Source organism: Meles meles, chromosome 7, assembly GCF_922984935.1.
Source record: "Meles meles chromosome 7, mMelMel3.1 paternal haplotype, whole genome shotgun sequence".
NCBI lineage: Eukaryota > Metazoa > Chordata > Mammalia > Carnivora > Mustelidae > Meles > Meles meles.
The window spans coordinates 1,614,584-1,629,541 of record NC_060072.1 but is presented as its reverse complement, the minus strand read 5'-3'; the positions used below and the strand labels follow the sequence as shown (position 1 = coordinate 1,629,541).

The 14,958-nt window shown below is 66.5% G+C and overlaps 1 protein-coding gene across 2 annotated transcripts in view; it reads left to right on the top strand.

Moving 5' to 3' along the window:
* The window catches only part of TAFA5 (TAFA chemokine like family member 5), a 166,912-nt gene that overhangs the window by 67,468 nt on the left and 84,486 nt on the right, over positions 1-14,958 (top strand). Inside the window, exon 1 of one of the 2 annotated variants that reach the window (XM_046010649.1) lies at positions 1,484-1,700. The exons of the other annotated variant lie outside the window; for it this stretch is intronic. Within the exon in view, the coding sequence (XP_045866605.1) occupies positions 1,610-1,700 (91 nt within the window). The 5' untranslated portion in view covers positions 1,484-1,609. Of the gene's footprint in view, positions 1-1,483; positions 1,701-14,958 lie in introns of those variants that run through there. 2 annotated transcript variants of the gene reach the window in all.

The window sequence follows — 14,958 nt, the reverse complement described above, 5'->3', positions numbered from 1 at the left end:
AGGGCACGGGGAGGTGAGGAAAATCGGCCAGAGAGAAATACTGGCCCTGCCTAGAGGCGGGAGGACGGTGCCCGCTGTTCCATCCAGAGCAGTCCCCAGGCATCTACTGTGCGCCCATGCGCTCCAGCGCCTCGCGGCTGGCCTGGAGGCTCTCCGGTACCAGCCCCCGACCGTGGTGTGTTTGTGCGCGTGTGTGTCTCCGGGCAGAGGTGCCGTTTTTCAGAAGCCGCTGTGGGTCATCCCTGGGCAGGCCTGAGGCCTCGGCCCCGGTCCTCCCCGCCCGCCGCGGTCCGCGGGGTGCGAGGGGGCTGGGCGCGCCCGAGGCCGCCCGCCCCGCTCCGGCGCCCGCCGCGGAGGCTCTGCAGTGAGGCCCCTGCGCACCTAGGTGGAGCCCGACCCGCGGTTTTCGGCTGGACAGGCCCCGCCTGACCCGCCGGCGCGCCAGGCGGGGGCGCTGCAGGGCGGCGGGGGGTCCCCCGGGTCCCCTGCGCGGCCCAGTGCGCATCGGCGGCTCCGCGGACCGGGCGGAGCGCAGACGGCGGCGGGCGCGGGCCGGAGTCCGAGCGCCGCGCGGGCCGCCTCCCCAAAAGGGGCCGAGCGAGCGAGGGAGCGAGCGGGCGCGCGCCGCCGGGCCGGAGCAGCGGCTTCCCGCGGGCGGCGAGGCGCGCAGCGTCGCGGGCCCCACCTGTCGGCGCGGCCGCCGCCGCCGCCACCGGCACCAGCGCCGGCCCCGCCACCCGCCCCGCTCCCGCCCCGGCCCCGGCCCCGGCAGCGCCGACCAGGGCGGGCGGCCCGCGGAAGCGCCGGCCCGGGCCTCGTCCGACCGCAGCGGCGGAGGCGCGGGCTCCGGGGAGCGCGGAGGCCGGCCCCGTCCGGGGGCGACCGGCCCGCCAGCCCCGGGCCGCGCAAGTTGGATCTCGGCGGGTTCGGCCGGGCCCCGGCGGCGGCGATGGTGCGGCGGCCCCGCGCCCTGCGCGCAGCCCCGGCCCCGAGTCCGGCTCTCCGCGGCGGCGGCGCGGCCCCCTGAGCCCCGGCCGGAGCGAGCGCGGCGGCGGAGGCGGAGGCGAAGGCGGAGGCGGAGGAAGAGGAGGAGGAAGAGGAGGAGGAGGAGGAGGAAGAGGAGGAGGGGAGGCAGGAGGCGCGGAGCGGCGGCGGAGGGCCCGGGGCGCGCAGGACCCCCCCGCGCCGCCGGCCGTTGCGCAATCCGCGGCCCGCCGTCCGGGCCCTGCGGGCGGCGCGGCTCCGGGGGCGGCGGCGGGGCTGATTCATGGGGCCGCGGCGGCCGCCCCCCCGCGCCCGGGCCCCCGGCGCCCCGCAGCCCGCGATGGTGGCCGAGTGGCCGGAGCGGCGGCCGCCGCGGCCGGAGACTTTCTGCTAACCTCCCCGCCCCGCCGCCCCTCCCCGGCGCCCCCCGCCCCTCCCCTCCCCCTGCCCGAAAGACGCGCATCGCCGCCCGGAGTGGCGCCTCCAGTCGCGGCGGCCGCGGCGGTGGCGGCGGATGGGGGGCGCGAGCGGGCGGCCGCGGCGGCTGCACCCGGCGGGGCGCTGATGCGGCGCCTGGACCTTCGCTGCGCGACTTCGGGGGCGTCGGCCGAGTGGGCACTCCGCGATGCAGCTCCTGAAGGCGCTCTGGGCACTCGCGGGGGCCGCGCTCTGCTGCTTCCTGGTCCTGGTGATCCACGCGCAGTTCCTCAAAGAAGGTAATTGTCCCCGGCGCGGACCGGTCCCCGGGCTCTGTCCCCGCGGCACGTTCCTCCGCCGCCCGCGCCGGGCTCGCGGAGCGCCACTGCGGGCCTGGAGCCCCGGCGCGGACCTTCCTGCGCGCGGCCCTTCGGGGCTCACCCTCCGCGCGGGGCGGGCACGGGGACCTCGGTGCCCTCGCGCCCCCGGGAGCCCCAGCCCTCGCGGAGGCTGCGGCGCCGGCCCCTGCCCCACACGGCCCCGCTGGCAGCGGCGCTCGCCCGCTCTCCGCTGGCCCTCGGTAGATGGCACCCGCGCTCCACGCAGCGTGCGCGGGGCCGGGAGACCAGTGAGGGCCGGGGCGGGAGGCCTGAGCGCAGCTCGCTGCTTCCCAGGCTGCCTTCCTGGGCGGAACCAGGGACCTGCGGGCTGGGGGAGCGGGGACGTGGCTGGCAGAGTGCGCGCCCCTTGCCCTGCGGGAGGATGCTGGAGCTCACAGCCCCTGCATCTGGTTCTAGGGACTTGGTTTAGGCGGGACTGGGTGGTTGGACACTTTGTGCCTGGAGGGTTCTTTGGGACAGGGGAACCTTTCGCCCTGGGTCCTAATAGGGTTGGGTGGGCACTCCTGGAAACTTCCCGGCCCAGGAGCAGGGCTGTCCTGCAGCTGTCCTGGGACAGCGGGGCTCAGTCTCGCCGGCCTGGCAGAACCACAGACCCAGGCACTCCCGCCCCCCAGTTGCACCCACTGCCCACGCCTGCCGGTGCCCTTGCCCGCAGGCACCTTTCCACCAGTGCTGCCTGGCGCTGCCCCGAAGCACAGGCGGGAGCCAGTGTGGCTGGGTCATGGCCGCAGATCCTCATTAGCTCTGGGTTCTTACAAAGGAAGGATTTGCAACATTCAACTGCTTCCCTGCCTAATGAGAGAGCTGCTGCCGGCTTCCCAGGGAAGCAGGTAGGTGTGGGAGTCTGACCCCAGGCCGGGTGACCTCCACTGGCCTCGTGTCCATTTCCCTCCCTTTAATTTGGGTCCAGGTCCCTAAGGGAGAGGTGGCTGTCCCAGGGCTTGGCTGCAGGTGTGGCCCTACCCTGCAAGGGCCCGCTGAAACCCCCCCCAAACTTGGAGGCCAGCTCCCCCCAACACTGGCTCCCTGACCTGCCTCAGGAGTGGGTGGATCGGCCTCGGGTTGGTCCCAGAGGGCTGGCGAGCCTCCGGAGGGCCGTTGTCATCCGTGTCCTCTGCCGGGGCAATCCGAGGACCCGCTAAGGGTCCCTGGGCAGCTGGGCCATGTCCAGTTGTCTGTTCCTCACCCTTGCCACGGAGCTCTCCTTGTGGGGGGCGGCATTCATTGTGGGAAAGGAACGCACGTTAAAGTTTTACTGCCTCTCCCCAAGGTCGAAGTGCTGGTCCATGTGGGGAGTTTCTGTGATGCAGGGGAGCGTCCCTGATTTCAAAGGTGAGGTTTACCATGTGACTAAAGCTGCGGCCCGCTCTGGTTACGAGAGGCTGGGTGCTTCCCTCTGGGTGCTTCACACTCGCCGCGTGAGAGCTGATCGGTCCCGGTCTCTTTGGGGACACTGCCATCCTCCTGGGGCCTCCAGTCATAAGGACACTTTCATTTGATCAAGAGGCAAGAGCCGCTGTCCCTTGGTGCAGAGAGGCTGCGTGCAGGGAAGGCCAACGTGGAAGCGAATCCTTGGGCTCACGGATGGAAGGATTTGCGGGGACGGGTTCTTGAGAGCCCTTCACAGACGGTCTGGGCGCTGACTTTGTTGCAGATACGAACGTGCCGGGGCTCTAGCAGGCAGTAGAGGAGCGGGGAGGTGGGCCGGGGGGCCGTGGAGCAGGTGCGTCCTCAGGGGCCCCGTATCCTCCAGACAGACTGCGGGAGTCCCAAGATTCGTGGAAGTCTGGTTAGCCGGTCTTGAAAAGGTGGCCCCAGCTGTTTGGGGATGGGCAGAAGCCTCCCTGTCCTGCGACCTGCCCCTCGTGGCCCCTTGGAGGGGCCGCCCCTCCTCGCGCAGGAGACACGGGACTATTCTGGGCCAGCAAGCCGCTGCACCGGCCAGGGAGGGAGGCGGTGAGGCGGGCAGGCAGGCAGCTGAGACTCACTGTCTGCCGATGAGGGGGGAGAGTTGTTTCAGGAGCCGTTTCCGCGAGCCTGGGGCTTCGGGGATGAAGAATGTGGGCCGCAGGGAGCCATTTCTCCACACTTCCCCTTTTGTGTGGAGACACAGGTCACCCTGTGGGAGTGGCACCCCCTCTGGCCCGTCGGCCTCCTACTGTTTGGAAAGATGAATAAGGCTGTGACCGGAGAGGGAGGCGCGTTGTGGTTCCCTCACTGCAGCCCCGGCTGGTCCAGCCTTTGTCAGAGCGGGCCTGGTCCCCGTGCCCTGCCTGGCTCCAGCAGCCGGAGGGCCGAAGAGAGTGTCCCTGGACGTGGCCGTGGTGCGTATGGGGTGCAGGGCTGTCCTGAGGCCAGGACGGCTCTTTCTCTGCTTGCTCCTCGGGACACCCTGACCCTCCCCTGCGACGCAGGAGGCCGTGTTTTGCTTCTGAATGCCGCGTGCACGTGGGTGTTGGGGGACCTCGGGAACCTGGTTTGAACTGCAGCCGGGCGGCTGGGGGGCAGAGTGCCTCTGCGATGGTGAGCCGGGGTCCGGGGCAGGCAGAAGCCCTGCCTTTAACCCCTCGGTTACGTTTGCTCTCAGAACATGGGGGTAAGGAAGCAGCGGGAATCCGAACCGGGTTTCCCACCTCCCTCTACGGAGCCCCTTCCCGCGTCTCATTCACTCGACAGACCGCGGCCCGGCCCGCAGAAGAGCAGCTGTTGTGCTGATGCTTCGTGCCGCAGCGAGAGGGACAGACGAGGTAAAGAGAAGCAGCGAGGCCTGAGCGCGGACGCCCAGCCAGGCCAGGCCACTTGGACGGCAGGCTTCAGGGGCTTGGGGACGCGCAGGGGGCAGGAGTGGGGCGGGTTTGTTTCTGGAAGGTGATCGGGAGGTTGAAGTCCATCTCCATAAATCCTTCTGCCGGCAGGGGAGTGTGTGAGACGGGTGAGCACGGTGTCCTGGCCTGTCCTTCGGCTCTGGCTAAGCGCTCCCGGGGGGACACAGGCGCCGGCCGGGTGGCCTCGGTTCCCGCACTCCCTGCGCCCTGGCCGGCCCGGCAGCTGCTCCGGGCTCCCAGCGAGACTGAGTAAACATGACTGGACGTCTGCCCATTGCGTGAGCCAGTGACTCTGAGAGGGAAGGGTGACCGCGGACCGGGGCTGTGAAGGGGCATGCTCGACCCCGTCTGCTCCCCTCACCGGCCCCCCGTTAAGGGCCGCGGCTCTGTGCAGATCGCCGATTGTGGCCATGGTTGCAGGATTCGTCGCCAACACCGAACGTCCCCGTGTTTGTGACAGCCGTCCGCTCATTTTAAACAACGCACAGAGAATTAGGACGAACCGCGCATTTCTGAACCTACGGTTCCATTGGGAATACTTGTTGAGCCAAGAACAGTCCTCCACGTTCTAGTCCAGTGCCTGTCCCCAAGGCACGAGCGGGCTGGGGGCTGGCGGGAGGCCCCGTGCCTTGGCGAGGGCTTGGGGGCCCCTCAGTGAAGGTCCCGCACGTGGGGCTGCTGCTCCTGGCAGTGCCGAGCCGGGGCCTGTGCCCGGGGCCGTTGGAGGCAGCGGCACAGGCGCGTGTCTGGGCGCAGGAGGACTGCAGCCGGGCGCCGAGCACTCTCCCTGTGTCCCCACAATCCTGACCTCACCCGAGGCCTGGCGACTTCTCCCCACACTCCAGCAGACTCCTGGAGGGCCGGCGAGTGCACGTGGCTGCGGGACAGGCGGGATCGGAAGGCGTTGGAGGGAACCCGCTCCTTTATCATTTACGATCATTTCTTGGTGACAAAGGGTTTAAATAAAACCCACAGTCACCTTAACGGGGTCTCGGGGCTGAGCGTCTGGCAGCTGGAAGCTACAACGCAGAAGACCGAGAACAGAGGTTTCCGGCGGGATGTCACGCAGCACACCTTGGGTGGTGGCCGCCAGGGGCCACACGCAGTCACATTCGGAGCCGCTGAGCACAGGCTGACTTCCCACGGCAGCTCTGGACACACGGCAGCCCCCTGCCCGCTCCGTTCTGAGCACACGCGGGGGAGCCCAGCCGGCCTGTCCCACGTCGGGGTGCGTGTCCGTCTCTGGGGGCCGTGGGCGTGCGGGGCGGGGCGCGGCGGCCATATCCCTGATGGCTGGTCGTGTGCGTGACTAGTAAGTAACGTGCGGTTGGATCGCCGGAACGTTCCCCTGTGTGGGGGGATGCGTGAGGTCCTGCGGCGTCTGGAGTCTGCGACGGTCGCCGTGAACCTGGTTTACGGTCCAGCCGTGTGCTCAGGGGCAGAACCCTTCTGCGAGGGGCCCAGGACCGGGGCCCAGGGAAGCCGCCCCTTTCCTTCGTCGCGGAGAGCTGACAAGTGTCTTCACGGACATGACGGGTGTGAAGCGAGTCGGGATATGAACACGCACGGGAGAGCAGCCCGTGCTCCTGCGTCTGCCCCTCATGTGGCTGCCCTTCCCTCGCGCTTTCTCGTGCACGGATCTGGCCGTGTCTCGCAGGAACGCTGGTGACCCTGTGACTGCCCTGAGCAGCCGGCCCTCCTGGGACGTCTTCCTCCTACGTAACCGCGATCCGTACCTGGACACAGCCTCAATGGAGGAGGGACGGCACAGCCTCGCCCCGCTCACGCGTGCGCTCTGCCTCGTGACACGGACACACACGTGCACACACCCTGTGACGCAGACACACACTTGCACACACCCCGTGACGCGGACACACGCGTGCACACGTCCCGTGGGCCTGCAGCCTCAGCCCGACGAGGAGTGGTGGAAGGGAGGTCTCTGCCGCCCTGTCCCTGACACCTGACGCGGTGTGATGCTGAGGCTCTGGAAGGTTCCACACCTCGCGGGGCCACATTCCACCTGTGGAAGCGGTGTTTTCACAGAGGGGGCCCGGGAGGCCAGAGGTCAGCGGGACAGCCACCAGCACGAGCGCTCACATTCCCTTTCTCCATGTGGACCCTGCCCAGGAGCAGCCCGGGCTCCTGGCACACACGCACACATGCACCCTCACGCTCCTCAGGCAGCCTGTCTGTGCAGACGCCACGCCCGAGCCCTGGTTCACTTACGCTTGTGCACGTGATCTTTGGTCTTAGGGGACCTGATGGCAAGGTGACGGCAGGCCAGTCGCTGGACAGCGGCGACCCTGTCCTCTCCTGGGCAGGAGGGGTTGGTCGGAGAAGCTGAAGCCTGGGGCGGCCGTGGGGGTGCCTGACAGCTGGGGCCCTGACCCCACGCCGCGCTCCGGGTAGCCGTGCGGTTTCCGCGGGGCCGTGCTGATTCGCCGGCACACGTGGGCAGACGGTCCCCTGGTTCTGTCAGCCTGGCCGGGTGTGCTCGGGGTGGGCTCCGGGTGCGGGGGGCAGACGCCAGGCCCAGGCTGTCATAGTGGAAGGGGAGGCCAGCCGATCTCGTGGGCGGCCCTCCAGGAGCTCACATCTGTCTCTGCTCCTTCAGCCCCCGGCCGACGGCCCTCTGAGCCGCTTTTCCGGCCGCTCCCAGCGGAGGAGGCCTCAGCCGTGGTCGCCAGCTTTGCCAGGACTCCGGGTCCTGGCTCCTGGGAGTCCCATGGGAAAGGGCAAGGCCTCCGCTCCCTCCTGGGGACGCTGACGGCTGGCCCGTGTCTGTGCCCACGGGGACTGTCTCTCCAGAGGGGGCTCCCCAACAGGAAGGGAGCGTCAGGACCAGCAGAAGGGGGGGGCGGTGGCCGAGGGTGGGGACAAGCCCGATCCACAAAGATCCACGGTGGCACCCAGCCAGGGTCCTGGGAAAGGGGCCCAGCCCTGAGAGCCCGGCGGGCAGGGACAGCCGTGGACCAGCTCCCCCCGGCGGGGGCCGCCATCTCTAAGTAGACCCGGCGAGTCAGGTGCGCGAAAGCCGAGCCCAACTGCTTTTTCTGGCCGTTACTCAGTGACCGCGTGCAGGGGACGTTAGTCCTTCCGGCAGTGCTCCTGACTGGGGCGGCCCGCGGCTGCAGGCGGGGGGCGGAGGGGGACGTTCACTGGTGTCGTCCCAGCCTGAGCCGAGAACTGGGAGGCCCCTGCTGTTGACACATTCCGTTCCCCGACGGCCACCTGGCGAGAAGTCCAGGAGCCAGTCCTTCCTCTCCTGGTGCTAGGCGTCACCTCTGTGGAGGGGAGGTGGGGACACGCGTCAGCATCTCCCCGCAGTCCTGGCCTCGCTGGGTCGTTCTGCTTTCCCGCGTCCGCACTGCCTGCGGGGTCGTGCCTGGCTGAGCCCGGGGAAGATGTCGGGGTGTGTGGATTGTTTTCCCGGGTGTGGGGTGTCTTTGAGGCCACTGCCCGGTCTGCATCCGCCATGCTCAGGTGTGCGACCCTGACGGTGCCTACAGCCTCTTCCCGGTGATCCCTGAGAGCACGGGACCCCACGGTGCAAACGGTTTGGTAGGAAATGGAGGGAGGGTCCACTCCACGTGTCCCGGCCCCTCCAGGCGTGACCAAGAGGCCCGAGAACACCACCGGAAGCTCCTCTCCAGCCGTCAGAGACTGGGACCGCCGCCTGGGCTTGACCCGAGCGGGACAATGCGGTGACGCCATAGCCTGGTCTTGGCCAAGTGACCCCTGTGACTCGGGCGGCAGGCACGTGTACCACGCGTCCGGCCTGGGCTGTGTGCACGGGGCAGCCGGGGTGGCAGCCATCAGTGGCCTGCCTCCCATGGGATGGGGCTGCACGGGAGTGGTCGTGGGCTCCCGGGCCACCGTTTCGCCTGGCCTGCGGGTGTGTGTGTGTATGTGTGTGTGCACACGCGTGTGTGTGTTTCCCCTTTTGCCTGGAAGGTGTCAAGTTGCTTTTGGTTCTCTCCATGGCCGGTGGAGGGCAGCGGTAGGTCGGAGGCACTGGGCACGGTAGACACACCCGCTCTCTGGGCAGGAGAGACAGACACGCCCTTGGACTTGTCTCTTCAGCCTTCCCAGCAGTGGGGCCCCAGGCCTTCAGGGCTCATCCCTCCCAAAGCCTCTGAATTGTGGCAGAAGGCCAGGCCACGCGTCTGGAGCAGCCGCCGTCCCTGCGGGGGCAAGTGCGGACCTCGGGCACAGGGAGGGTGGCCGTGGCTGCCGGCCTTCACCTGCCCTGTGTGGACAGACCCCCGGTGCGTGGGATGAGGCCTGGTAGGGCCCAGAGCTCACCTCGGGCGTCTCAGTTTCCGTTTCTGCATGGGAACGCGGGTGTCCATCCCGGAAAGCTGAGCCCAGGTGTGTCCGGGTCTCGGCAGCAGGAGGGCCCACGGGCGGTCTCAGGGTGGCGTCGTCCTCAAAGCTGCCTGCCCACAAGCCCCTGCTTGGCGGCACACTCAAGTGGGTACGCCGGGAGGGAGCTGCCGGGGCCTGTCCCGGGCCTTGGTCTCCTGGTCCGACGGCGGGGTTCTGCAGCTGGCTGTGCTGAGGGGCCTCCTTCTGCCCGCCCCTTGCTTCCAAGTGCCCTCACCTACTCGGGACCGTCAGGTTCAAGTGAGTTGCCCTCTGGGAGGCCGTGCGAGGACCCTGCCAGGACACTGTCCCTGGACCGCCCGCACCAGGCTTGGCCCCGCGGGGTCCAGCCCCATGTATTAGAGGACGCTGTTCTGCCTTTGGAATGCACGTTCTTTGGGGTGCCTGGGTGCCTCAGTGGGTTAAGCATCCGACGCTGGGTTTCAGCTCATGTCTGGGTCTCAGGGTCGTGAGTTCAAGCCCTGCATTGGGTTCTTTGTTGGGCATGGAGCTTACTGGGAAGGAAGGAAGGAAGGAGAGAGAGAAAGAAAGAAAGGAAAGCAGGGTCTTTTTTGCCTGGAGAAGACGGGTTTTACTAACTCGTTACCTGTCTTGTCCAGCTGCGGACGCCGCGCACCAGGCCCTGCTCACAGAGAACTCTGCTCTGGAGGCCTCCCACCTGCCTTCGGCCTTCTGAGCCCGGGGCACCTGCATGGCACCTTGCTCCCAGGACCGTTGCCTCCGTGACAGCCTGGAGAGACCTGTCTGGAGCGCATATCCAGCACCTGCTGTATGCAGGCAAGGCTCTGTGCTTGGGGGTGGGGGGCCTGCCGATGCAGCCCCACAGAAGGACAGGGTCTCTGCGGCCGTAATTAAGGTCAGGGTCTCGCGTCGACATCATCGTGGGTCAGGGCCCACCCTAAATCCCGTGACGGGTGTCCTTATAAGACACAGTGGGGGAGGAAGAGGAACGACGTGCCCCCCGCCTAGATGAGGGCCTCTAGCCTCCGGGGCGCCTGCACTGGGTGGGGGTGCTGGCTCGGGGCTCTGCTCCCCCCTGGCTCGGGGACAGCCTGGACGGCGCACACGCTTGCGGTGGGGTCTCGCGTGGTGTTGGGGCCATGGGAACGATGACCCTTGCGCTGAGGCTAGGACGGAGGCTGCTGCCCGGGTCGGGGGGCGGGTGGAGCAGCCCGGAAACCCCGCACAGCCTCCCCCTTAAATCCGGCGGTCCCCAAAGTGAGGCGCGCACCGCTGCTGGCGCCCGAGACGGCTTCACGCACGGCACGACGGCGTTTTTCATCTTCACGGCTGTTTGTTTACTTTTATGACCACCTTCCGCTTGCGGCCAAGGTGCTGGCTTTCTGGTTAGGGGGAGGAAGGGCTCCTTTTGGGTAGGACCGCGGTATTGGGGGTGGGAAGTGCTGGACACTGGGCAGGAGGACGCATGTCTGCCAGGCACCCACCGAGGCTCAGGGCGGGGACCGGGCCAAGGAGCGCTGGACGGAGGCCGGTGAGCCCCGCAGACTTCTGCAGGAGTGGGGGTGCCCTTGAGGAATCCTGGTCCCTTCCTCGGAGTCCAGGCTAACTGCGGACAAAGAGGTGTTCAGCTGGGGGACCCGGGCTCCGTGACAGACATCAGAATGGACAGGGGTCTCCGTCAGCTTCCTGGGTCTCTGCCACGAAACACCGCCAGTGGGGTTCCCCATGCAGCAGCCACCTGGGTCTCATGGTTGTGGAGGCCACGTTCTAGACCATGGTGTGGGCAGGGCTGGCTCCTGCTGGAGGCTCTCTGTCCTCCCGGGTGTCTCTCCTACTTCTGGTGGTCCTGGCGGTCCTGGGTGCTCCTTGGCTTGCGGCTGCCATCTCTCCTGTCTCCACCTGGGTCCTCCTCACACCCCCCCATGTCCCTCTTGTTTCGTGCGAGGACACCCATCGCTGGCTTCAGGGCCGTCCGGATTCCGGATGATTCCGTCTCAGGAGACTTGGTCGTATCTGCAAGGGCGCAGACTCCAGATTAGCCCACGTCCTGGGGTTCTGGGTAGACCCGTCTTTGGGGGGCACCGTTAGCCCATCATGTTGGGGCGGAAGGAGGCGCACCCCCGGGCCCAGCCTGATGCCATCTCCCTGGGCCAGAGGCCCTGCGCAGGCCCGCCTTCAAGCTGAGGCTCCAGCCCTGCTCGGCCCAGGGTCTCCTTTGTGCTGGAGTTCTCCTGGGGGCTGCGGGCGGGCACGGGTGGCAGGAAGTTGGGGTGGGAGACCGGCAGCTTCCTGCCTCTCGTGGACCCCCTTCTGCTCCTTGCAGAAAGGGGCAGGCCTTCGGCATCCTGCGTGTCCTGCGTTCCCGGGAGCCGGCGCCGTCAGGACTGCCTGTCCCTGGCACCTTGGGGCCTGCCATGCGCTCCTGGACCACCGTGAGAACTGGCCTGCCCGTGACCCTTTGAAAATTATTATTTTTTTCTTTTTTTAAAAGAAAATTGTGAAAACCAGTTTGACATTTGAGCCTGGCCTTCCCCAAAGACTTTTTGATTCCAACTGGGATGGGCTCTTGCCAATTTGACTGTTACCTGGTGAGTTATCAAGAACGTGCGTCTGATTCTTGTTTTATTCCTGGCTCTCCCGTAGCATCCTGACTCTTGTTAGTTGAACTGCACTTTTTCCCCATTAAGGGTGTGACTTGGCGATGAGAGCAAAACGCAAATGTTTATGTTTTGAGTTTTTCCCCCATCGTTGCTGGGAGGGTGTGAACGGGGAGATCGTACCCCACGTTCCGTAGGGAATCTTCTAGAATGGAAGGCAGTTCCTCCTGGGCGGAAAGTACTGTTACAGCCAGAAGCTTGGGGAGTGGCAGGGGGTCCCCAGGCCTGACTGCTGGCTGCCCCCGGGCTCCTGCTTCCAGGGGCTGTCATCGAGTGCCTCAGATCCCCAGGCTGGCAGGCTGGGTGCGGTCACCCACCTGGAGGACAGCTCACCGTGCTGTGGGGGAGGGCAAGGCGGTGTCTGGAAGGTTCTGAAGGGCCCTCACTGTGGAGAGAGGCCTCCTACTGCTTGGGGAGGGCACATGGGTTGTGGAGGGGTCTGGGAGAGTGAGGGCAGGACTGGGCCCCATGGTGGCGTCTGAGGCAGGGGTGCCTGCTGGGCCCATGCTGGCTGGAAGGAAGTGGGGGGAACCCTGCCTGCTCTGTAGGGCAAGGAGTCGGTCCCCTGTAGGCCTGGCCTGCACCTGTGTCCTACCATGTCCCCAGAGGTGGTGGGGGAGGGGCAAAGCTGAAGCCACGTGGCCTTGAGCCACTGATGCCCGGTGGGGGGCCCACAGAAGGTGGGGTGGGAGGGCTCCTGCGTGGTCGTGTGCAAATCTCCTAGTCTGGGTGGTCTCCTGAGCAGCCCGGTGCATGGGGCATGTGCTAACGCCCTTCCGGGGACCCGTTGATCCCGGCCCTCAGTCACCAAGCCTCCCGTCCTGGCCTCCTAGGTATAGTTGGCTCTCCTCTCGGTCACGTGATTTTGTGCCCCCGTGCCTCAGTTTCCCCTGTCGAGGGCAATGACAAGTGGTAGTGAGGGGAACACAGACCTCTCGATGTGGAGCTCGGTCCACCATGCCCAGGGACCCTGGTCCTGGGTGTCCCTAAGCCATGGGACGGACGTGGCAGGTGGAGCGGAGTTCCCCTCCTGGATATACCTGGCTCTGCCCAGAAGAGCCCATTGGCCCCGAGTACAGGAGCGCACCCTTGGCTTGTCGAGGCACTGCCCCCGGCCAGGGGGCCCTCTGGGTGCGCTCTACCCGTTGGTGTGGGCAGGTGAAGCCCCGTGGCCCCCTCCGTGTGTCTGAACGTGTTTCCTGGAGCCCGTGACCCAGTGGAGCGGTGAACGCGTCCCCCTTTGACATCGGGGCCCTGAACACGCTCCCAGCTGCTTGCCCACGCCTCCAGCCTGTGCCGCCTCCAAATGTGGAAGAATTCTCCTTATTCCTTCTCGGGCAGAAACACCGCCTGTGGCCCCATGAGACCAGCTGGAGGTTTGGGGGAATCCCCTGCTCCCCAAATGGTCCCGGCCTAGATTCCTTATTTCCTCCGTGCCCCGGGGGCGGGTGGAGGGGATCACATCCCACCGCCAGCGCCCGCCGGGGAGCACAGGCTGTGACACGGGGCTGCTCTTTCCGGACACACGAGGCCGTTCTGAGGCCCAGCGTGCCCCCCGGCAGTCCCGGGATCCTGTGGGGCAGGGGGGCCAGAAGCTGCTGTCCCGGCCGAGGGGGGCTCTGCGGGGACGCCCAGACCGTCCCAGTGGCTGAGAAGTGACGTCCTCGGGGACAGGTGTTTGCTCAGTGGCCGGCGAGCTGCTGTGGAAGGTGAAGGCACAAAGCGCCCCACTTGAGGCCCTGGGGCTGGGGAGGATCCCGGGAGCTGGTGAATCGGCGTCTGTGTCCGGCCGGCGCTCAGGACCTAACCCTTTGAGAGCAGAGACGTCTCCCATGACAGCCGACTTCCAAGCCGAACAAATTAGAACTTCCAGGACCTGATATCTTGTAGCCTCATTAAGTGGCAAGATTCTGCAAACAAGTCATTAAGTGCGATTACGCAACTTTCCTTGTGGTCTCAGGGACGGTGGTATCTCCCGTCCCGCTGGACTTAAGCTTGATTCCAGGGGAATTAGTGGCATTACTGTGGAAATCTTAACTTTGGTGTGAAGCCGGCGCGTTCTGAAGCTTTGGAAACGTATCTTGAAGGCAGCGCCTGCGTTTCACGGTTTAGTAGAGGAGTGAGCACCAGGAACCGCAAAGCCCGCTAATCTGTGAAAATTGGGGTTGTTGTGCCAGAAGGATTTTTTTTCATCTAATTAAAAACAACATGCTGTTTTTCCGAAAGTTCCCGAGATAGTCGTTTCAGGGAAGGGGACGCGGGCCGGGGAGCCAAGGGTGGGTTCTTTCCGGGCCCCGCAGGCTCTGGGCCCCATGTGAGTCCGGAGAGCACAGGCAGCAGCCTTCCCGGTCCCGACAGGGCCCCTCCAGAAAGCCCGCTGACCGCTGAGCGGAAAGCAACGCGCATGTCCGTGGAACGGGGGTAGGATCCGGGCTTGAAGAGGAAGGGCGTCCGGACACCTGTCAGGGCGCGGACAGCCCGCAGGGTGTCATGTTGAGTGACATGTCAGACACGAAGGGTGAGGTGCTCTAAGATTCCACTTACACGAGGGGCCGGGGCGTCAGGTCGTGGAGTCAGAGGGTCGAGTGGGCTCCCCGGGTCTTGGGGGGGAGGGGCCGGGGAGGTCGTGTTTCGTGGGGACGGGGTTTCCGTTCAGGAGGACGAGGGGGTTCTGGAGGCCGTGGGTGTGTTGGTGGCACGACAGTGTGAATACGCCCGATGCCCCTGAACTCACACTTGGAAGTGGTTGACGCGGTGAGGGTCACGTCCTGCGTCTCCTACCGCGGGGGAGAGAAAAGGCACGTTCTCGGTTGCATCAGGGGGCACAGTGCTGATCTGTTATCATTTTTAGAAATGGTACGTGTTGTTTAAGGGCCGTTTAAGGGTTAGAAGAAAACCGAGCAGGAGGTGTGGTCGCTCCTCCTGTGTCCTGCCTCTCCCGCGGCCCCCGTGATGACCGTCCCCGAGTGCCGCAGTGCAGCCCTCACGGGCGTGCGCCGACCCCGATGCACAGGTGTTCGCGCGAGCCTGCAGGTTGCCGTGGGTCTGACTCCGCCGCTGTGCTCCCCCGGCCCTGGGCATCAGCCCGCCCCACGCTCCGCTGGCGTGTCACCGCGCTGGGAACCGTGACAGCCAGACAGTGGCGGGTGGGTCGGGAAGCCTGGGGGGCGGGTGCAGAGCTCAGAGCAAACGCATCCTGGGGGGCAGCCCAAAGCTGGGCGTGCGAGCCTGGGGGGCTCCTCTTGACCTCGCGGGGAGCCCAGGGAGGCCAGGAGGAATCTCCGCTCACGCTGTGTGTGCGTGTGTGTGTGTGAGTGTGCGTGTGTG